This window comes from Chenopodium album, chromosome 7 (assembly GCF_948465745.1).
Source record: "Chenopodium album chromosome 7, dcCheAlbu1.1, whole genome shotgun sequence".
Lineage (NCBI taxonomy): Eukaryota > Viridiplantae > Streptophyta > Magnoliopsida > Caryophyllales > Amaranthaceae > Chenopodium > Chenopodium album.
In genome coordinates this window covers 63,086,376-63,109,784 of record NC_137840.1, presented here as the reverse complement: position 1 = coordinate 63,109,784, position 23,409 = coordinate 63,086,376, and the positions used below count along the sequence as shown (strand labels likewise).

At 32.2% G+C, this 23,409-nt stretch overlaps 1 protein-coding gene across 1 annotated transcript; it reads left to right on the top strand.

The window, feature by feature from the left end:
- Window positions 1–7,509: 7,509 nt before the first annotated feature.
- Window positions 7,510–23,409, top strand: LOC145640450 (uncharacterized). The gene is made up of 5 exons (XM_081691727.1): window positions 7,510–8,811; window positions 17,483–17,645; window positions 17,730–17,857; window positions 18,618–18,846; window positions 22,582–23,409. Exons 1-5 carry the CDS (start codon window positions 7,538–7,540, stop codon window positions 23,407–23,409), a joined length of 2,622 nt encoding a protein of 873 aa, XP_081547853.1. The 5' UTR covers window positions 7,510–7,537.

Below are 23,409 nucleotides of genomic sequence, written 5' to 3'. Positions count from 1 at the left end.
TTAGACAAAAGCTGTTGTGTTTGAGACAACTCAATAGAATCAGCATCCAAAGAAACAAAATGTTCAACAAAACGACTATACACCAACCGTTGCAAAGAACTAAAACAATTGGAATTCACAGATGAAAACAGCTCCATGTTCCTTTTCATATAAAGAAACGCCTCATGCAAATCCTACACATTAACAAACAATTATATGAGACCAAGAACAAATGTTTTATTAAAGAAAAAAAAAAAAAAAAAAAAAAAAAAAAAAAAAAAAAAAAAAAAAAAAAAAAAAAAAAAAAAAAAAAAAAAAAAATACATCAGTTGCAGCACTTTTGATCTCAGAATCAGTTAATACTCCTTCAGGCAAATCGAAAGTCACACATCTTCTATCATCATCAATAGGAACCGCACAACCTTCACCCTTACTTAAGTTGTTAACATTCAAATCAACACACTTAGCAGAAACTGGATAAGTCAATTCATTCAAAACCCCCTGACCAAATCCACCAGCCTTCAACTCCAAGGACACCCTGTTCCTCACTTTTTTATTTGTCCAATGTTGGATAAGAGGAATAGTGGAGTTCTCTACTACACCTTGGAAATTCAAACGATGAAAATACATAATCTTAAGCAACAACAAACATCCACTAATACTATCTTTAGCCTCAGAATTTTTGTAACTAACAACAGAATTCATCAACTTTCTCAAAACAAATGAACACCAATCAAGATTTTTAATCTGATCAACATCATCCACAGCATTAACTAACCTAAAATTAACAGTCCTATTAGCGGTAGGAACAAGCATACTACTAAGAGCATGCATAATAAATAACCTCTTAAATTCATCACCTCCATCCACCAACTCCTTGATCCTAGTTTCTAATCTAGCCAAAGGTATCAACTCCTTAACACCAACATCAAAAGAAGCTCTCCATTTATTTTTCAATGCACTATCATCTTGAGATTGACCTTTGTAACTACCCTTCATTTCAGGAACCTCACGACCTTCTACCTTAGGCAAACCAAAAACATCACACACATCATGCTTAGTCACAACAAACTCCTTACCATCAGCTACACAAAACATACAAGTATATCCATTAAAACTCTCAACAAGCCAAGGAAGTATACCTCCAACCATACTCTCCACACGTAAAGACAACAAACCACCAAATCCAACCTCTTCTACATCTTTTTTTTGAGTCGGAGAAAGCCCACTTATAACCTTAACTAATGAAGAAGGTCTACAACGACATGTAATTTTCCTATCAGGCCTGAAAAAACAAAAAAAAAAAGATGCTTACCATTCAAAAATGATAATAACATACTTATATACTGAAATTTTAGTTATCATATAAAATTAAACATGAATTATGAACATTTATACAAATTTTTATACTTATTCTCACAAAAGTGACAATCATAATCACAAAAAATGATACTCATGAGAGTCATGACACTCATTACATGGATATAATATTCAAAAAAGTGATTACTATCAAAATTTTCACAAAATGATACTTGCACTCACAAAAGTGACATTGATAAATATAAAAGTGAAAGATATAGTCACAAAAGTAACACTTAATATATTGACACAAAAATCACATAAAAACAGTCCTATTAATCAAAGTTACCTATACTCTTACAAAAGTCACAATTCCATTCACAAAAGTATAGCAAATATACAATATTCTAAAACATAAAATCTTACTCGTCATCCTCTTTTTCTTGCCTCTTCCTTTATTTCCCTTGGATGTACTTCCTTCACCTTTCAACATCTTTTTTCTTCCTGCATCCATTTTATTTACCGCTTTTTGAGCTCTACTATAACGAAAACCTTTGATAGATCCTACCAATTAATTTTTAAAAAAAAAAAATCACAATAGAAATTTTGACAAAATTTGACAAGATTGTACCAAGCAACACAAAAAGATAAACATATCCACCATGTTTGCCACACTAAAATCAAATGCAGCATTTAATTTATATATATTAAATTGTAAACGAAAATAGTAGAAAAATACCTAAAATTCATACACAAAATGCTTTCATCAATTTGATTGTACTACTATGAACATGCAATTTTTCATTTGGACATTTTTACAAACACCTAGCAGGCAATTCTCAAAATAAACCTAATCTAAGCAAAAGCAACTGATTAAAACGCACAACTAAACAAACATAGCACAAATTGTACAAAAAAAAAAAAAAAAAAAAAAAAAAAAAAAAAAAAAAAAAATTGCGAAAATGAGAACAAATACTAACCTAGAGCAACATTATCATCACCAGAAACCTTCTTCTTCACCATTGCAAAAACTACAAAAATCCAAAACAACGAAACCCTAAAAATCGAAACACTTCAAAATTGAATAAAATGAAATAAAATTGAGAAAACAAACCTGAAATTAGCAACAATCAACTTCAAAGTGAAGAAATTAAAGATCAAAAAGAGAGAAATTCAAGTAGCAACGCCAAAAGCAAGAGAAGAAGAGAGCGAGAGGAGAGAGAAAAAAAAACCAGAGAAAGAGAAACAGGAAAGAGAAGAAGAAAGAGAAAATAAGAAATTTTTTGGTTCTTTAAATTTACACGTGTGAGCCCAAATTGAGCAGCCCAATTTGCACTTGTTTGCTGTGATTTTCAGTAAGTTAGTGAAAACCCGCTTTTATTAAAAGTTTGTCTTCCTTTTATAGTGTGTTGCAAGTATTGCGACATTTCCTTTTTAGGGAAGTGTTGCAAGTAAAAGAAAATAGAGGAAGTATATAATTTGTTTCACAAATAAATAATAATCCATTTGATTTTGCTTTATTTATTCGCTTATTATCTTTGATTAGTACTCTCTCCGCTCCATTATAATTAATAAGTTTTGAATTTTATTAAAACCTTTAACTATTTTTGTTACTATTATTACTTCGTATTATATGAAGTACAATAAACAATTATGAATATGGTGTTCTTGAATTTATCATAACATAATATTATTTATTGAAATTTCAAGTTTTGATAATTTTACTAATTAATACATAATTAAAGATATTAATGTTCAAAGTTATGATAATAATCTAATTAAGTTTCAATTACGTAGTTCCTTTGTATATATTATGGAACGAAGAGAGTATTTGATTTACTAATATAATACCAAAAAAAAAAAAAAGAATTTAATGTAATATTAATCTTGAATAAGTCTATGTGATGCGGGTGTACGTTAATTTTATTGTAAGACGATTATTTTAATGGTAACTTTAATTATTTTTATGGTAACTTTAACCCCTTAAAAGATAACTTTTAATTTGTCTAAGGTTTGAATATTATTTGATGTTTAATTTCTTATAGATTCATGATTATATAGTATAAAGGCTAATATGATTAGTCTAATACGTTATAAGTTTTTGTAAGATAAAATTATTATTAGGAAACGGAAAAATTGTAATAAACCACATTTTGTAACACTCTTTTGTAAAAAAATAAAATTAAAAAGAAAACACCTTATAAAAATTTTCTTAAAAAGCACACATAAAATCTTTTGTTTTTTTTTTTTTTGCAAGATAACATCATAGGTCAATTTCAGAGCATTGACCCTGTTTTCCAGCGTTAACCCTCACCATGAGGGTCACGAGCTCAACCCCTCCCTCCACAAAACTAAAACTATATCATAGCCAACCCCAACCACCGGCACCACCACCTAGCCACCACTAGAACCACCTCTTAGTCGTCAACACCATCACCCATCTCCCTAGCTGCCATCACCGCCCACCCTAATCTCTTTAAACTCGTCTGCAAAAATACTCACCTACCTTCAAAGCCACCCAAATTCATCTGGAAAAGTGTGCCCTCCCTCACAAACCAATAGAGAGGAAAGAGGAGGGTAGGTAGTAGTTCCCCCACCACTACCCCTTTTTCCCAATAAGAAACCCTAGATCTAAGGTAAATAAAAAAAAAAAATCAATGAAATTAACAATTATATAAAGAATCTATTTTATTAACTTTAACAACTTACCTACCTCAAAATTAGATTAATTGAGGTTGTTATTTACATCAATTCGAGATGGAGATTTTCCCTTTAATTAAAAAAACTAAAGGGTTGTTAGGAAGAATAGAGGAGAGACAAGTCTAATTGGGGGGAAAGGGTGAAAAAAAAAAAGGGATTTTTTTCTGGTGGGTTTAGAGTGATTCAGGTAGGCGGTGATGGCGGCTAGGTTGAGGGTTGTGGTGTCGCAAGTGAGAGGTGTATCTAGTGGCGGCTAGGTGGTGGTGTCGGTGGCTAGGGTTGGTTAGGCTATGGTTTTTTGGTGGTTTTGAGGAGGGAGGGGTTGAGCACGTGAGGGTCAACGCCGGAAAACAAGGTAAATGTCCTGAAACCGGGTTAAGGTGTTACCAGCACAAAAAAATCTAGTTTTAATTTAGGTGTGCTTTTACAAGAAAAATTTTATTAGGTACAAAAAGATTGTTATAAAAGATAGTTTCTGACAATTCAGAAAAATTTAACTTTTGTAGTATAAAGGGTAACTCTAAATATTTTTAAAATAATTTTAACCTGTCTTATAATAAATTAATGTACAACCGTCTTTCTGGAGGATTTGTATATTCGTTTTTATGTGCACTTTCACTATTTTATAAAACAAAGGATATTATATGTAATATATAAAGGGGGTGTTAAATACCGCCATCCAAAATGATCAAAACCGCCAACATTTAGTGTGAATTGACAACCATACCATTAGTAATTCACCTATATCTTCCCTTGACACCACCACCCCTTTAGTTTTTTTTTAGTTTTTTTAATCTCATATCGCACACGGTAACCGGTTTTGGGCTCCAGTTACCGTGGTTGCCTAGAATAAAAAAATATATATATATTAAACCACCACGTTCTCGCTGGCGAGGGAAGGTGGTGGGTCGTCATAGAGGAGGGTATGGTGGGTAGCCGATCAGGGTGGTGGTGGTCATCGCCGATCAGAAGGGGTTGTGGGTTGCCGAGAGGATAAGGGGTGGTGAAGTAATTAATAAGGGTACGATTGTCCAATCACACCGAATATTGGCGGTGGTGATCATTTTTGTTGGCAGTATTTAGCAGTTCACTATAATCCATGTTTCTCGTGGGTTTTATTTCCATAATTTCTTATATAATTTGCAAATTCTCATTAAATATTGTACATTAAATATTTTGTAATTCTAGCATTTTTTATATTTATAAAATTAAAACTTGGCGGATCACACAGTGGTTTCTTGTCAAACCTATCCCCTTCGCCATAACATGGTGGTGCCCTAGACGCATCCATCATTTCTTTCACATACGCGACCTTATTTTAACAATACAAATTTCTAGTCACTACTCCCTCTATCCCTTAATACAATGTCTCTTTTGAGCATTTTTTTTCTCACATAATAAAGTAAAAGAGGCATTGTATTAAGGGATGGAGGGAATACCTACAAAGTATATCTAATGTACTTCTATAATAAGATAGACAATTGATCATTTTCTGTCGGAACACAAATGTTTCGAATATTACGCAACGCCTTGCTATGAATTACAAAATAATGTTTCTATCCTTTGTCGTACTAATTTGTTCACTTCTTCAGCAGATATGAGATTTTTCTCTAGCAATGTAAAAACAAGAAGAAGAAAAAATTACAAAGTTCTTAAAAAATATTCTAACATCTTTTAGGTCTCAAAGAAATGTGAGAGTTTGCTCTGTTCTAGCCAATGTCAATAAAATACAATATTCTTAAAAATGTTCTTACATCCTTTAGCTCACAAAGCAAATGAGTGAGTTAAAGTTAAAAATATACAATATTCTTAAAAATATTGGGACATTCTTTTTTGCTCACAAATATTCGGACATTCTTTTTAGCTCAAAAATTATTATTATTATTATTATTATTATAATTATTATTATTATTATTATTATTATTATAGAAAAATAACAAAAACCTATAAAGTCAAACGATTTACAAGAAATTGGAGGGGAGCTGAGATACAATCTAGGCCCCTACCCATCTAGCTATAGCGAACCCGATCCTGCTGAAAATGTGGGCAGCTACACGAGCACCAATATCCTGAGTCTTTGCGAACGCCTGAACCCGTTTCAGCAACGCAACAATATTATTTTCTAATTCTCCTAATGAAGAAAGGGGAAAAGAAAGAAAAGCATAGTCAATAGCCCGACAACGCACCCCATACTTGTCCCGCTTTCGCTAAGCCGCAGCCGACACAACACGACCAAAAACAAAAATGAGTTTTATGTGTAATCAAGAAATAGTAGATGAGTTTTTTCAAAAAAAAAAAAAAAAAAAAAATAAAAAAAAAAAAAAGGTTTTTTTTACTTTTACCAACAAAAAAATCAACAAATTATTTTTTACCACCAGAACTCCTAAATCTTTTATTTTATTACCAAAAAAAATTCTAAAAATTGTTTTTACCACCTACCGTTATGAAAATCATTAAATTTAACGGTTTAAAAAAAATTCTTCGATTTTCATGCATAAAACATGTTATTCTTAGGTTTAGGGGGCATTTTGGCCCCAAGGATCTAATTTGAGGTCAGAATTGATAAAAAAAAATGATCGGAAATGCCTCATTTTGCATGTTCACGCAAATCAAGTTATTTTTAAACACGCAAAACGAGTTATTTTTTGTCAATTTTTGTCAATTTTGACCTTAAATTGGACCATTTGGACCAAAATGTCCCTTAAACATATAAAGAACATGTTTTGCGCACGAAAAATCGAAGAAGTTTAAAAATTCTGTTAGGTTTTTTACGGCATGTGGTAAAAACAACTTTTTTTTTTTGTTTGGTGGTAAAATAAAATTTTTAAAAATTTTGGTGGTAAAAAACATTTTTTGGAATTTTTTTTTGGTAAAAGTCAAAAAATCCAAAAAAAAAAAAAAAAAAAAAAAAACATTAGATGAGTTTGGTTCATATCAAGTGATTTATAATTATAATTATTACTAATAGTCTTTTTTTTTTTTTTCCCGAGTGTAACTGAGATATGGTACGTACAAGGGCCTAATTTATACGATGGGAGAAGGACCCTGACCATTCCTCAACCCACAAAGTTTTTCATACCCGATATTTAAGGGTCAAACACTTTAAGAGTGAAAGGGGGAATAAGGAATCCCCAATCTCAAAATATCTCTGATGGGATTGAACCCCCAAACTCAAAGTTAGAAAAAACAACTCATATCACTAATTCACTAGCCAAGCTTAGCTCGGTGATGTGTAGTATTTATATGCGTTCTCATCAATATAACAATATTCACCGACTAATCATTGACTACGTACGTATACCACCGAGTACATGAGTATTTTATTTCGTTAGATACTGTGTTCAAACAACGGTGAGCAAATCCATCTCTTATTCTATTTCCTGATAAAGAGACTATTCTAAAGTTGTTATTATTTTGGTAACTTTTTCCTTTTTTTTGTTTTCCCCGGTTTACTATAGATGTTAGGTGGGTCATTATGGTAAAAAAACAAGCTTATATAAAGGGTTGTAATCTAGAGCTAGAAGCATAACAAAAACCCTTTCTCTAATCAATCATAAACATGGGAAAGTTTGGAGGAATGGCTTCAATTGTAGCCACTCTAGTAGTGTTTGTCTCATTGAGTGTGCCTTCACTAACCACAGCTGATTACACATATTCCTCTCCACCACCACCAGCCTACCATTACTCCTCCCCACCACCTCCTGTCCACCACGAGAAGCCACCCAAGGAGCATTATTCACCTCCACCGACAACACCAACTTACAAGTCACCACCACCTTCCCCAGTTTACAAATCTCCACCACCCCCTGTTCATGAGTATCCAACACCATCACCAGTGTACAAGTCTCCACCCGTACACAAGTATCCACCACCAACTCCTGTTTACAAGTCTCCACCCGTACACAAATATCCACCACCAACTCCTGTTTACAAGTCTCCCCCGGTTCATGAATACCCACCACCCACCCCAGTGTACAAGTCTCCCCCCGTTCACAAGTATCCACCACCCACCCCAGTGTACAAGTCTCCCCCCGTTCACAAGTATCCACCACCCACCCCAGTGTACAAGTCTCCCCCCGTTCACAAGTATCCACCACCTACCCCGGTGTACAAGTCACCACCTGTTCACAAGTATCCACCACCCACACCAGTGTACAAGTCTCCACCAGTTCATGAGTATCCACCACCCACCCCAGTTTACAAGTCTCCACCAGTTCACAAATACCCACCACCCACACCAGTGTACAAGTCTCCACCAGTTCATGAGTATCCACCACCCACCCCAGTTTACAAGTCTCCACCGGTTCACAAATACCCACCACCCACACCAGTGTACAAGTCTCCACCAGTTCATGAGTATCCACCACCCACCCCAGTCTACAAGTCACCACCAGTGCACAAGTACCCACCACCCACTCCAGTTTACAAATCTCCACCCGTCCATGAGTACCCACCACCCACCCCTGTTCACAAGTCTCCACCAGTTCACAAGTACCCACCACCCACCCCTGTTTACAAGTCTCCACCCGTTCATGAATACCCACCTCCAACTCCAACATACAAGTCGCCACCGGTTCACAAGTACCCTCCACCCACCCCCATTTACAAGTCTCCCCCAGTTCATGAATACCCACCACCCACTCCAGTTTACAAATCTCCACCGGTCCACAAGTACCCACCTCCTACCCCGGTTTACAAATCTCCACCCGTTCACAAGTCTCCACCATCACCTGCTCATGGGTATCCATCTCCTACTCCAATCCACAAATCTCCACCAATGCATCCTACTCCTCCCTATGTCTACACTTCTCCTCCACCCCCATATCACTACTAAAAAACAAAAGCTTCACTTTAATTAGTGACAAATATTATTCTGTCAAGGTCAGTTTCATAATACTTCATTCACTAGTATTCACATGCATAAGAAATTTAATGTTCCTATGTTACGACGTGAGACAATGACATAAAGTGCACAAGATTAAGATATCATGCATATTTCATAATTTAAATGTGGACGTTAAATCATCTTTATTACTATTACTAGGTTGAAATGTTTGTCATTTAACCTTTTCCAATAATTGCCCAAACAAAATATGCAAAAAAAATTCATTTTGAGCATATTAATAATGAATACGTACTAATTTTTACTGTTTCCAAATTTTACAGGTGAAAAGTTTCTTGACAACCAACAAGAGAAAGTCAAAGTAGAGGACCTATCTTTGTCGAAAGAGCAAGAATTTATAATCCTTGAGATAATATATAAAGCTTGTCGTTTTGCTTAGAGATTTTGGAACCTTTATTTTAAATAAAAGAAATAATATTATTACCAGGAAAAAGTTTGTAAAATTATTTGGATCATGTGCTCTAGTTGTAACTCAATGCTTTGCATGGCATTGGGCATAATTGAGATGGCTTGGATATATAATTTTGTATTTTTATTATCAAGAATAGCATCAATAAAATAAATTACAAAGTTCAATTATAGTACTCAAGTTGATGTTTTATTTCAAGAATCATATAGAATAATTATAGTCTAAAAGTTATTGTGTTGATATAAAGTGTACGTTTTCTTCCTTTTGGTACGTGGTTTCCTAGCTTGGTTTTCTAACAAAGTTTTACCCTTTTTTACAAAGGGGGAAAGAATATCATTGACAAAAAACACTTACAAAATAATTGTCTCAAAGAAGTACTCTCTTCCTTTCTTAGCTTATTGCTTGTACCATGGTTTTTCATAATCCGCCAAAAACAAGTTTAACAATGAACATCTTATATATTGAATAAAAATAAGATTATAAAAAATCGATCAATTTTTTAGATATATACTTCTGTATATAGGTTATAATGAATCTGTCACGACTTTTTATGACTATATATTTAATATTTTTTTTCTTATGAATCAATGGAAATTAATTATCAAAATTGTTGAAAATTGACTTGAAAAATGACAAATTATTTATGAGAGAATGAGTTGAATTGTATTGATGATCTTGGCTAATATTTATAGCCTACAAAAGATAACCTACACAATATAAACTCTATCATATAAACTTTCATAAATCTATCTTAGAATATCACTAAAATATATTATTATTCTAAATATAATATCATAAGATCTATATGGAAAATATATCACAATAATATATTTTCCTATATTCCTAACAAAAAAAAAAATTGAGATAACAATAATTAAGGAGAGTAATAATTGTACAAGAACGCAAATATCGGCGTAATTCATCAGTGTGTCTGTGTGTGCACTTAGCTAGCCAAGTTGCATGCTAATGATCATTAGTCATACAATCTCATCACTAAAATTGTGTTTTTCTTCATAATTGTCCATTTTCAATCTACCACCGACAACCCAATACCAACCCCAAAATTGGCAATCGATGACAATGAAATTTGTGAAGATAGAAAAGCCAGAGATAACAAATAATGTTAAGAGTCCGTCGTCTTGTGTGTGACTAGTTGTAAAATGACAAAGTAAACTCTTATAATATTGACCGAGTAACCTTTATAAAATTGACCAAGTAACTCTTATAGCACTGACCAAATAGCCCCTATAACGCTGATCGAGTAATCCCTATAATAATTGACCTTACCGTGTGGCCAACCACACGTCTGTAATGTTATACTAAACTAACATTTTGTTATCAACTTATCATGCATGAGAATGGACAATTACTTTTCTTACAACTATATTATACATATTCACTTTTACTATCATCATTTATAAACGGACACTTACCAAACAGACCATGAGATGATGAAGCTTCGTTTATATATATTATTCTTACTTAGATTTACTTAGAGTTACTCCTATTTTCTTAGAGGTGTTAATTCTGATATCTAGATCAGATCATGTTGAATTATTGTGTTCATACAAATCAAAATCTAAACCTGCAGGTTTTTATTTATTTATTTATTTATTTATTTATATCGATTTGAATTGGGTTGATCACGTCAATTTTCAACACCTCTATATTTTGTTATGGTTAGAAAAATGGAGATAGAGTAATATAGCATGAAATTAACACTACACTCAATGTCTCAACTTTTGAAGTACGACCTTTGAATTAAACAAACACCTTAAACAAATAAGGAAAGAAAGGAGAAAGGATTAAAATATCTCCTAAATTATCTAATTCCTCAAAATGGAATGAATTGTTTACCAGGGTAACAATTAACTAGGACTCAAAATGAAACCATACTAAAACATTAACTTATACAATTAACCCACTTTTGGAAGAAACCTATTTTTTCGGACAATTGTAATACATGATATAATGAATCCCGTTTATAGTATGGTAAGTTTTTCGTGTATTTGAATTGATGATAATCTAACCTGAGGTACCAACTTTGTTCTTCTGCAGAGTTTTTATTTTGGCTGTATGCAGAATGAAGTACATAATATTATGATGAACTTCAGGCTAATTTATTTCGTAGGACCAAGTCCACTGTTAGAAATAACTAAGCCAGGTTAGGTGGCCAGTTGTAATATAAATTGTGGTAATGAAAATGAAAATGAAGTTTATGTTAATTTAGTTTGATAACTAAACAGCCTATACTAACATTAGTATTCTTTCCAGATTTACATGCAAACTAGTTTTAGGCCCGCGCGATGCCCCGGTCATTTTTTGTGTATAAAAAATTATAATAAATTAAAGTGAAATCTATCGGTGGTTTTATAATTTAAAAAAAAAAAAAATTTAAATATTATTAAACATCATTAAAATTAATTAGAAAATTTGCAGTAATCTAAATTTTATAATACATCTTAGTTTGTTTTATTTGTTAAAGGAATTTTTATCTACCATTAAAAATTTATTCAAGGTAAACACATGTTGCTATGTAGTTTTGTGTTACATATTTTAAATACATATAACCTATATGAATTATGGATGAATTATGGATGAGTAAACGAAAGAATGAGATTATATTGAAGTATATATATAAGTTCAATTAAAAATTTAGAATTTATAAACATTAAATTTCTGTGAGGAAACATTGATATATGTTTTAATATGACATGACCCTACATCATTTATCAAGTCATGAGTCATGAATCATGATGATACGTGGCAAAAATTATGACACGTGGTACAATTACAATTCTTTCCATGACTTTTAAAATATATATATATATAGATTCATTTCCATTTTCATTATTTATGATTGATTACCAAACGACGAGCTAGTGATGATTATAACCAATCACTCCGTACAAAGAAAATGTACATAAATTATGGCCTATGTCGAGTCCTGTGGATTAAATACCTGTACATAAATTAGCAATTCAACCAAATGTAATGGGCTAGCTAGACAACTTACTAAGGTAATATAAGGCTATGAGCCTCTTGGAAACTACGGACGATGTGATTTATTGATTGAATATGTTTTTAATAATTGCAACACAAAGGTACATTTTCTTTACACTTTATTTAAAGAATTAATTACAAAAATTTACACGTTAATTAAACAATAAAGTACTCCGTATAAATTATACCCTCATTGATAACATTATTTTAATTCATTTATTTATCTATCTTTTCTAATCATTTTTCCACAAAGCATGTATATGTATGTAGATGTGTTAGAATAACTTCAAATTTACTAGTGCTATTCAAATTGATAAAATTGTGTTCTAAATTCTAAAACTTAGCTTATTCCAGACCACCCATTTTTTCTATCACTGTTTTAGGGTAATTTTCGACCGAATCCATTTTTGACACGTGGACTATTATCATAATTGCAAGAAAATAAAGAACAAGAATCATGATTTTTGTGTTCCCACGTGATTTTAATAAAACTTTACTATAACAAATCAAATCTAAGCTTAATTAAAACTGTGGGGTATACCGACGAACGATTGCGATTATATCCAATAATTTCCTGCATGCATTATTCAAAATCTGCCTAACAATTTAACAAACTTATCAATTTTAATTTGATGTCTGAAATAATGTTCCTGCTTGAAGAAAATCGAGTGTGATTTACCAACTTGATGTTCGTTATTGTCAATCATAACAAAGATTAGATGATGATGATATGGCCATAATCAATAAGTTTTGATTAAGACCGTACATCTAACAACATTATTTTGAGGGGATTGTTGAAGTAGGCTATCCAAATAACACACATAAGCGTTTCATACTGAGAAAAGTTAAGATAGTTAAGGACAAGGGCGGAATCAAGGGGGGGATAGGGTAGGCCACTGCCACCCCCTTGATTCTGTTATAATATTAAATTCTTACATAAATTAATAATGTTTTACCGTTAGCCTAGTTGGTTTAGTTGAAATAGGAGTTGTCTCTTTATTAGTGGTCGTAAGTTTAAATCTTGCTAGCTACACATTTTTTTAGTTCATGCTTTTTTTGTTTGCTCCATTTAAGTATTTTATGCTCTTAACAAAAATTAATCCCAAACTAGCAACTACATTTTAGTATATTACTTATATGCTACACAAAAAAGGAAAAAAAAAAAAAAAAAAAAAAAAAAAAAAAAAAAAAAAAAAAGTCTTAATTGGGATTTATATATATTACATACTGTCTAATAGAATTTTAAATTACAATCAAGATTAAAAAAGAAAAAAAACTAATCTATCTTGGCCCCCTAATATAAATTTTCTGGTTACGCCACTGGTTAAGGACTTTACTCCGTATGTGTAAAGATTAAGGGGTTAATCCTTTTATTGTCATAGAATTTTGAGATGAAACCTCCTTGGACTTATAAAGTGGGCTCTCTCTCTTTACTGCGGGTACAATCTAGAGTTCTAGACAAGTATTTAATTAACAATATATTAACTTAAATATTTAAGCAATACGCTAATATGATAATTAACAAGTACTTCTTGAACAGTTTTTTGCTCAATTAGTGTATTGCACACATTATTTAGCAGTAAGTCTTTTTTTAATTTCCCCCTTGTTTTTAACCGAACACCAAAATGATAATTGTCATTAAAGATTCAAAGGGTAGAGTGTGATTGCAGGAATAGTATAAAAACCTAAATAGCAATATAATACTACCTCCGTTATAGGTTATGTGCAACGATTTGACATAAAGCAGAGAGGGAACATGTTTAATCGTTGCACATAACCTGTAACGGAGGTAGTATATAGAAATAGTATTCATATTGCAATCAACCACTTTAGCATATATATTCACACATGATACACCTCACGAAAACTAGGTATAATGATAATAAGATTTTTGGTATAATACCCTTTTGGTTTGAATTTTTTGTTTTTTTCTATAAAAGTCTCGCTAATAATCGTAATAATACTAGCAATTCATAATGACATACTTCCGTTGAACCAAATTAGATTACACATATCTTTAATTTAATCATATTTGTTAATGTAAGAATTCAATCAAATTATCTTTAATTATATTTTTGAAAAACTACTAAAAATTTAATTTAAATTCAGTAAACATTGAAAATAATTGAATCTAATAAGATTCTCATAACTAACCGTGTCAAAAGTCAAAACGTGTCATCTAAACGGATGAATTAATACATAATATGAAATGTGATACATTCATACATATAACCTCTTTTTCTCATTTTGGTGTACTGGAATACCCATGAATTCTCAATTATGTATTTACTTTCCTTCGTGAAGTCTATAAAACCATCTTTTAGTTAAGGTTCACTTTACAGTACATCTTAGGACTTCATCTAACCATTATTTTCATGTTAATATGAAAGTTTCTCTTTAATTAAAGCTTAATTATTGGAGAAAAAAAAAAAAGTTTCAAGGTATTTACGAAGTATCTAGATGCTTGAGGGCGACTCTAGTTAGACTTTAAAGTATCAAATTCATAAAATTTTCAAGTTAATTATTGATTAGGGGAACTTTAGTAAGACTTTAAAGTTAGGTTTTTTTTTTTTTTAACAACAAGTATCAAATTCTAGATTATAGATTATGAGACACTTTACATCTGGAAAACTCAAGAAATGTGACTTATAGATTGTTTTCTTACATGCTATCCATTTCTTGGATTTAAAGTATATATCCTTAATCATGTTTAGGTTTTTAGAGAATTCACACAATTCTCTTAAATCAAATGTTGTAATTTATACTCAATGAAAATGTCTGTATATATATTCTGGAGTTTGAGGCTTCGTTACTTATATCAAACTAATATTCAATCATTAAAAAAAAAAAAAAAAAAAAAAAAAAAAGGGGGAAATTCTCTTTTGGTAAACTCGAACTTTTTAATTTTCTCAGTGATAAACGTTAAAAAAACTTGTTATCAATGGTAAACCCTAAGTATCTTTTATAATTCATTGGTAACATATAATTAAGTGATTCTTAACCATGGTAAGCCTTTAAAATAAAAAAAAATGAATTTGAAATGACTAAAAAGCCTCTAATAATATATTTAATTAAAAATATATACATATCACAAAAAAAAAAAAAAAAATAAAAAAAAAAAAAACCAAACTCCTCCTTGACCTCCTAGCCACCAATAGCCCCTCCCTTGTCGTGTGCCAACCTCCCGTCCGGAAACGCCCGATCGACGACGTAGCTCCCCCCCCCCCCGCCCCTACCTAAAACCACAAGAAAACCCAAACCTATTTTCTGTGTTCGGTTTTTAAAACCTAAACTGGTTTGGGTTTTCATGTGTTTTTGGGTGGGGTTTATGATTTTTGGGTTGGTGAACAGGGGAGGATAGCTGGTTTTCGAGGTGGTTTGGAGTGGGGTCGAGGTTAGCGGTGGGGCGGTGAGGGAAATGGTAGGTGTTGGGGAGATCGATTTGAGGGGAAAGAGAGGAGGTGAAGGCGAGGGTGGATGGGCTTCGCGAGCTTGGCTTCGCCGTGGGTGAGAAATTGGCCGTTGGCAGAGGGAGGACCTGCCGGTGGCTAGCTAGGTGGGGTTGGGGATACCATTTTGTAACGCTCCAATAATTATTCTCTCTTTAAACTTGAGAGGACCCTGAACAATATTCAAGAGAATTACTGGCGTATTACCGTCACGTGTTCAAACGTTAAGGCTATATCAGAAAATAGCAGCGGAAAAACTAAATCAGTTATAAATAAGTGTCAAAGCCAACAACCAAAACCAAATTATATCTTACAACTTGGAACCATTAAGGCCCTTATTCAAAACTCAAACCAATAGAAGTAGTATGAAAGAAAAATTGAGTTTAAATAACTTCAAAAGTAAATAGCAATAATAATAAGAAAAGCAACCAATTAGTTTATTTTTATAATTATTATTTTAAAATAATTTTTTAAATAATTTAATTTTATAAGGTTAGATTAGTCATTAGTGCCCTAGTTAACTAGGGTTAGCCAAATAATTACATAAAATCATCATTAATGTTACCAATGCATTAGTAAAGCTATTTAAGGTTTACCATTGATAATAAATTTTTAAAACGTTTACCACTCCGAAAATTAAAAAGTTGGAGTTCACCAAAGAGAAATCCCCCCCCCCCCCACAAAAAAAAAAAAAAAAAAAAAAAAAAAAAAAAAAAAAACTGTTAATATAAGATAAATTCAGGATCGGAGAAATAAGTTAGGATAAGAGTTATCAAAATTCAATATACAACAAAATAAGTTCCACCAACTTTTGTATGTGGTCAGCTAACACACGAGTAACCCCTTACCAGGTAACCCTTGATCGACCGAGCAACATCTGAACAACTAATTAACCCTCCTTAACAAAGTAACCCCGACCATTCTTTCAAAAGAAGAAAAAAAAATGACGCGGTAGGTTTGTGAGGCGTATGTATCAAGCATGGTACATAAATTATTAATTAAAAAAAAAAAGCGTAAAAGAACGTATTATAGAAATATAATGAAATATAGCTATAATGAAAAGAACATACGATTAAAATGTAATAAATATAGTATTATCATGTTCTTCATTAATATTACGGATGTTGTTTAGATATACAAATAGGACATAAAGTTGAATGTTATGTTCATTACAAAACAACTATATGTTCTTTAAAAAGGCTGGATGCAGTGACAGATACAAAAAAAAAAAAAAAAAAAAAAAAAAAAAAAAGGGTCAAAATACATTTGATAAATATTAATGCGACAAGCGAATAATTTTAAAAGAAAAAAAACTCAATTTTATAGTAAGAAAAACTTCGTTAATAGTTATGTGCAACTTTTGCCATTTTTGTCCGCTAAGCATTATGTGCAACAAAAAAAATTTCTTTCCTCTTTTAGTAAAAAAAAAAAAAAAAAAAAACTAGTCAAATGTCAATTTTACCCTCATTAAAAAAATTAAAACACAATTTACTAATTATAATCAGATTTAACTAATCACTAATTTCTCACCCAATTTTCACCCCAACCAACCCAATCTAATTCATCAACTCTTCGTATTCAACTCAAGAAATCCAAAACCATCTACATTCATTTGCATCTTCATCTTCATCTTCATCTTCATCTTCCCCCATATTTTCTCTCTCCTCTTTCATTATCATTATCTCTCTTCATCTTTTTTAGATCTTCTTTCTCTCTCTTCAACTTTTAAAAATTTTGTAGTGGGTTTTATGGATTTGAGATTTTCTTTCTCTTTCTTCAAATTTCAAGAACTTCAATTCATGATGGGTTTGTGGGATTTTCTCTGTTTTCTGTCGGATCTGGGTTTTGTTTTCGTGGAGGTGGGTTTTTCTGGGTTTTGATTTTCGATGGGGTGGGATTTCTGGTTTTTGATTTTCGGGGGGTGGGTTTTTCTGGGTTTTGATTTTCATGGGGGTGGGATTTTCTGGGTTTTGTCTTCCGTTGGTAGTGGTTTTGTGGGGTTGGTAGTGGTGGTAATTTCATGAGGGTTGGTAGTGGTGGTGGTTTTGTGGGGTTGGTAGTGGAGTTGGTTTCGCGGGTTGGTGAAGGCGGTGGTGGTCTTGGTGAAGGCCGACGGTGTTGGTGGTGTTAGACTGTTGACTGGTCTTGGTGGTGGTAATGGATAGTGTTTGATGGTATTGGTGGTGGCAGTGGATGGTGTTGGTTGGTCTTGGTGGTGGCAGTGGGTGGTGTTGGCTGGTCTTTGTGGTGGCAGTAGGTGGTTGATTAATTATCTAAACATTCTCTATCCACCTTAATTACATACCCCTAAAATACGTTAATCACCATTATCAAATTTTGCATCGTGAACCGTAAAGTCCTCCAAAGTTGCACAAAACTATTAACGGAGGTAGTATAAAGGATTTGTTTTTCATGCAAGTTGACCCCACTTGCGATAAGGTACATCCGTCACTGGCTGGTGTACCTTGTTTGGTACATACGCCTCCATGAAGAAAATTTCTGTGATCAGCTACACATGAAAGTTTGTAAATAAGTTCAAATACTTGATTAAGTTTTTTTTTTTTTTTAAGAAATAATACTTTATCAAGATAAAACAAGTCATAATAAGTAAAATAATTTCAGTGATAGAATACATTTTAATTTACCATTTTTTTTAAGGAAAATTACATTCATCATCTATTCAAAATTTCAAATCCCTTTCATTTTGTTGTGCGCGCTTTTATTTCAATATATCTTTAGGATCCAATCATGCATTCAGTAATCACTTTTGCACTTTATTTTCTTCATCTTATTTACCTTCACGCATGCTTAAAAATTTGAATGATAAAAGACCCTTCTTAATAAGTTACTCCTTACTCCGTATTATATTAACTAGAGGGAACACCCAATCAATGTTATGCTATCGATTGGGTGTTCTGTTGTTCTCTATCTCGACACCAAGCTCTGCTCGTTCGAGGGTTTTTTCAGGGGATATTTTTGGCGATCATGCGGTGTCGTGTGCTGGTATCGTGGGTATAAAACATAGACATAATGTTGTTCAGGATACCCTAGTTGATGTTTGGCTGTTTGCGTGCTATCGTTCTGGGATTTCAGCAAGGAAAGAGGTTGGCATTGGGTTGTTTGGAGGGAATGACGAGGCTGTGTAGATTTGACAGGATCAATACCTTTGACACAGTCAGGGCTATCTGACTTTATTCCTGAGGGGTTGTGGCTGATGCAGCTAATTGGAAGCGGGTTAAGTATGAGGCTCAATGTTAGGCGATTGGATATGTGGTTTCACTCCCTTCTCCTTTCCTTCGCTTGGTGAATTAGAGAAGGAGGTTGTTACGTTGCTTAAGCGAGTTCAGAGGTTCTCGACGACGCAAGACATTGGAGTAAGTGCTGCAGCTCATATATTTACTAGGGTAGGCTTTGCTATATAGCTAGAGGAGTGGGGGCTCAGATTGTATCTTGCATTTCCACATATTTATTGTAGGTTGTATGACTTTTGTTTATAATAATAATAATAATAATAATAATAATAATAATAATAATAATATCTCAACCATTTACCTCATTCCTAGTATTATTTCTTGTAGAAATTTGTGTTTCAAAGGAGGCAGATAAACGCGTAAATTAAAAGTCCAATGTTCAACAATCAACACTATTGTCAATGGTTAATAAACAAATCAAGTATATATAAAGAAACTGTTGCAAATCCTTGCAATACGACAGTAGTAGGTACTGAACACTGCCTAAAAAAAAAAATTAAACAATGTTGAAAGTAAAATTGACCGTAACTAAGCAATTATATTAAATTATTTCATGGCATAAGTTAGGGCTTGTTCCGATTGACTGAACTCAGCTGAATTGAACTGAACTGAACTTATTAATTAGTGATTTTTAACTACGGATTAGTGATCTTTGATTATTTATTGATTATTTATTACTATACATATGTGTATATACAAATGTACATAATAATAATAATAATAATAATAATAATAATAATAATAATAATAATAATAATAATAATAATATAATTATTATTATTATTATTATTATTATTATTATTAATCATTGATGATTATTATTATTATTTATTAATTATTATTATTATTATTATTATTATTATTATTATTGTTATTATTATTATTATTATTATTTATTGATGATTATTATTATTATTTATTGATTATTATTATTAGTATTATTATTTCAATTATTATTGTTATTATTATTATTATTATTATTATTATTATTATTTTTTTTTTTTTTTTTTAATATTATTATTATTATTATTATTATTATTTTTTAATAATAATATTATTATTATTATTGTTGTTGTTGTTGTAATAAGAGCTTAAAAGAATGAAATTTGGCTTTATATCATTAGCAATATCATTAGACGTAAATTAAGAGCTGAACTGAACTGAACTGAACTGAACTGAACTGAAATGAGCTGAACTGAACTGAACTGAATTTCAACGGAAGAGAACAGACCCTTAGAATGTTACTGTATTACTTATTAGATTGTAAATGCTCCAACAAGAAAGTACTACATTTACTATTAATCATACTTAATTATTTCCTTACTAAAAAATTACAATGCAAGCGTCTCTAAATTACAGTCACATGCATCAAACAAGATAACAAGATTTTCCAATTTTTAGTATTATCATAATTTTACGATTTCACTATAAAAAAATATGTCACCAATTTGGATTTTATATGTATGATCTTAATGTGTTTAGAATCTTATGATCCTACTTAATCGCATAAAAGATAGATGGATTTATGATCCATGGTTTAGTAAAAATCCTATCAAACATACATTGACAATATATATAAGCTAAAGTTATCAAGTTGATACACCATTCTTTCATACTTTCTATAGTGAAAAGCTGAAGGTTTAATTTAAAAAGGGTGTGCAAGAACCTAGTCCCTTAAAGTATAACTTAAATGTATATAAAAAGTTATGGTATAGTGATTGATTATTGTTATTTTTTAGTCCATGATTCGTCACTGCTCTTTAGTATATATTTTGATAATGTTCACCACTTTTTTTTTCTCTTGAACTCTTTTATTTACCATACGACAAAAATATGACAAAGTAACGGGAAAATACGAGTTAATCTTCCAGATAAACGAATTTTTGTTAATCTGATGGCATTTTTGTAAATATATTGACAAAGCAGGGTCATTTATTCAGTACTTTTGATGAGCTGTCCAATTACTGTTTGCCTTTTGCTTTTACTGTTTGGTAAGGAAATCATACATATACCCCTCAAATAGTACATGAAAAGACACATATACCCCTCCACTACTACTTGAAAAGATAATTATACCCCCAGATAAATAAATTTTTGTTTATCTAGGGAATTAATTGGGTATCCCTCCAAAGTAACGTCCTTCTTTACTTAAGCTAAATCTGAATTACTTTGCTTTTCACAACAATATGATACATAATAAATAATCTTCTAAGAAAAACACAAACTTTCAATTACTACGTCACTTCTAATAGTAGTAAATCTAGTAATAATTACAAAATGTTGCTTTGTTTTGTCGTGCGAGTTATAGTAGTTTACTTTTTTACTCAAGTGTACGTGAGATTGGTTTGCCATTAATTTTAAAAAATGTAGCAAATTACAATGTAAAAAAAAATCTCTTGACTCACAAATGACAACATGACCGAATTATACATATATGACATATTTTATTGAAATTAACAAACATATTTTAATATTTTTTAACAAACAAACATTTTATTTTTTAATTCATGTTAATTAGTAAAATATATACAAGTAACATTTTATGAATCATCACGTTATTTTCATATCAATACAATGTTAGTTTTAATTCATCAGTTTATTGTTTTCAAGCATATTCATTTTAATTTCAAAACTATGACCAACAAGGTTATTTTTAATATCCCTCAAAAAAAAAAAAAAAAAGGTTTTTTTAATAAAAACATTGTGATATTTATTATTCTAGAATCGAGTAGTAGTACTACTAGTATATATGGGAAGAGTGATTTGATCCCTTATGCACTAATGCACCAAATAAGTTTCAAAATTATAGAGTATATGTATATAGTTCGTTGATACAATTAAATATCAGTGTATTTTCATACAAAATTACAAAATATTATTATTATGATTATATATACAAGAAAACACATTACTCCCTTCGTGTTTTTTTAAGTGATACATTTTTCATTTCCGGCCGTGTTTTTTTAAGTGATACATTTCTTTTTTTGGCAAAACAATACATTAAAATATTATATCTCTCTCCTCTCATGGCCCCACCCAAACCCACTACTACTTTTTTTATTATATTTTTTCTCTCATATTCATTACTTTTCAATAAACTATTAACCCCACTATCTTTCTTTAACAATTTTTTAATACTACACTACCCCACTTACCTCTTATTTTATTTAAGTCAATTAAATTGCCTAAAACTATGTGCCGGTCAATATGTATCACTTAAAAACACACGGAGGGAGAATATATCTTCCAAACTTATATGATTCATCAAATTATGGTAGATGGATCTATTTCCAAATTAATAATGTTAGTACATATATGCCATCTATCAAGCTCACTAATTCACCGACTAATAATTTGACCACTATTATTATTTCTTCCTTTTTCTTTCTTTAGAATTGTGTTCACACAGCGGTGAGCAAATCTATTCCATTTGAATACACTGATAAAGAGATGTAATGTTAGGCAAAAGTGTTTTTTTTTAATCTCGTCAAATATATTACTACATTAGGTATGGTCAAATGGTAAAAAATAAGCTTATATAAAGGGGTTGAGAAGTATAGCTAAAATCATAAGATAAAACATCTCTAATCAAACAATAACATGGGAAAGATGGCTTCTCTTGTAGTCACTCTATTAGTGGCAATTGTCTCATTGAGTGTGCCTTCACTAACCAATGCTGATTACACTTATGCTTCTCCCCCACCACCACCAGCCTACCATTACACCTCCCCACCACCTCCGGTCCACCATGAGAAGCCACCCAAGGAGCATTATTCACCTCCACCGACCACACCTTCTTACAAGTCACCGCCACCTTCCCCGGTTTACAAATCCCCTCCTCCTCCTGTTCATGAGTATCCAACACCATCACCAGTGTACAAGTCTCCACCACCAACTCCCGTCCACAAGTCTCCCCCAGTTCATGAATATCCACCACCCACCCCTGTTTACAAGTCTCCACCAGTCTCACCACCCACCCCGGTGTACAAGTCACCACCGGTGCACAAATACCCACCACCCACCCCAGTGTACAAGTCACCACCGGTCTCACCACCCACCCCGGTGTACAAGTCACCACCGGTGCACAAATACCCACCACCCACCCCAGTTTACAAGTCTCCACCAGTCTCACCACCCACCCCAGTGTACAAGTCACCACCGGTCTCACCACCCACCCCAGTGTATAAGTCACCACCGGTGCACAAATACCCTCCACCTACCCCGGTTTACCAGTCTCCACCAGTTCACAAGTACCCACCTCCCACCCCCGTTTATAAGTCTCCACCAGTTCACAAGTCCCCACCATCACCTAGTCCAGTCTACAAATCTCCACCAATCCATCATGAACATCCTAAACCTGTCTCCCATCCCACTCCTTCCCCTTATATATACGCTTCTCCTCCACCCCCTTACTAA

Excerpts from the sequence above, each read along its gene's own strand:
- LOC145640450 (XM_081691727.1), top strand. The coding sequence starts at position 7,538 with ATGGGAAAGTTTGGAGGAATGGCTTCAATTGTAGCCACTCTAGTAGTG. Across the intron at positions 17,646-17,729 it reads TCGATGGGGTGGGATTTCTG|TGGTTTTGTGGGGTTGGTAG; the intron begins GTTTTTGATTTT and ends TTCCGTTGGTAG. Across the intron at positions 18,847-22,581 it reads GGATTTCAGCAAGGAAAGAG|TCAAACAATAACATGGGAAA; the intron begins GTTGGCATTGGG and ends AAACATCTCTAA.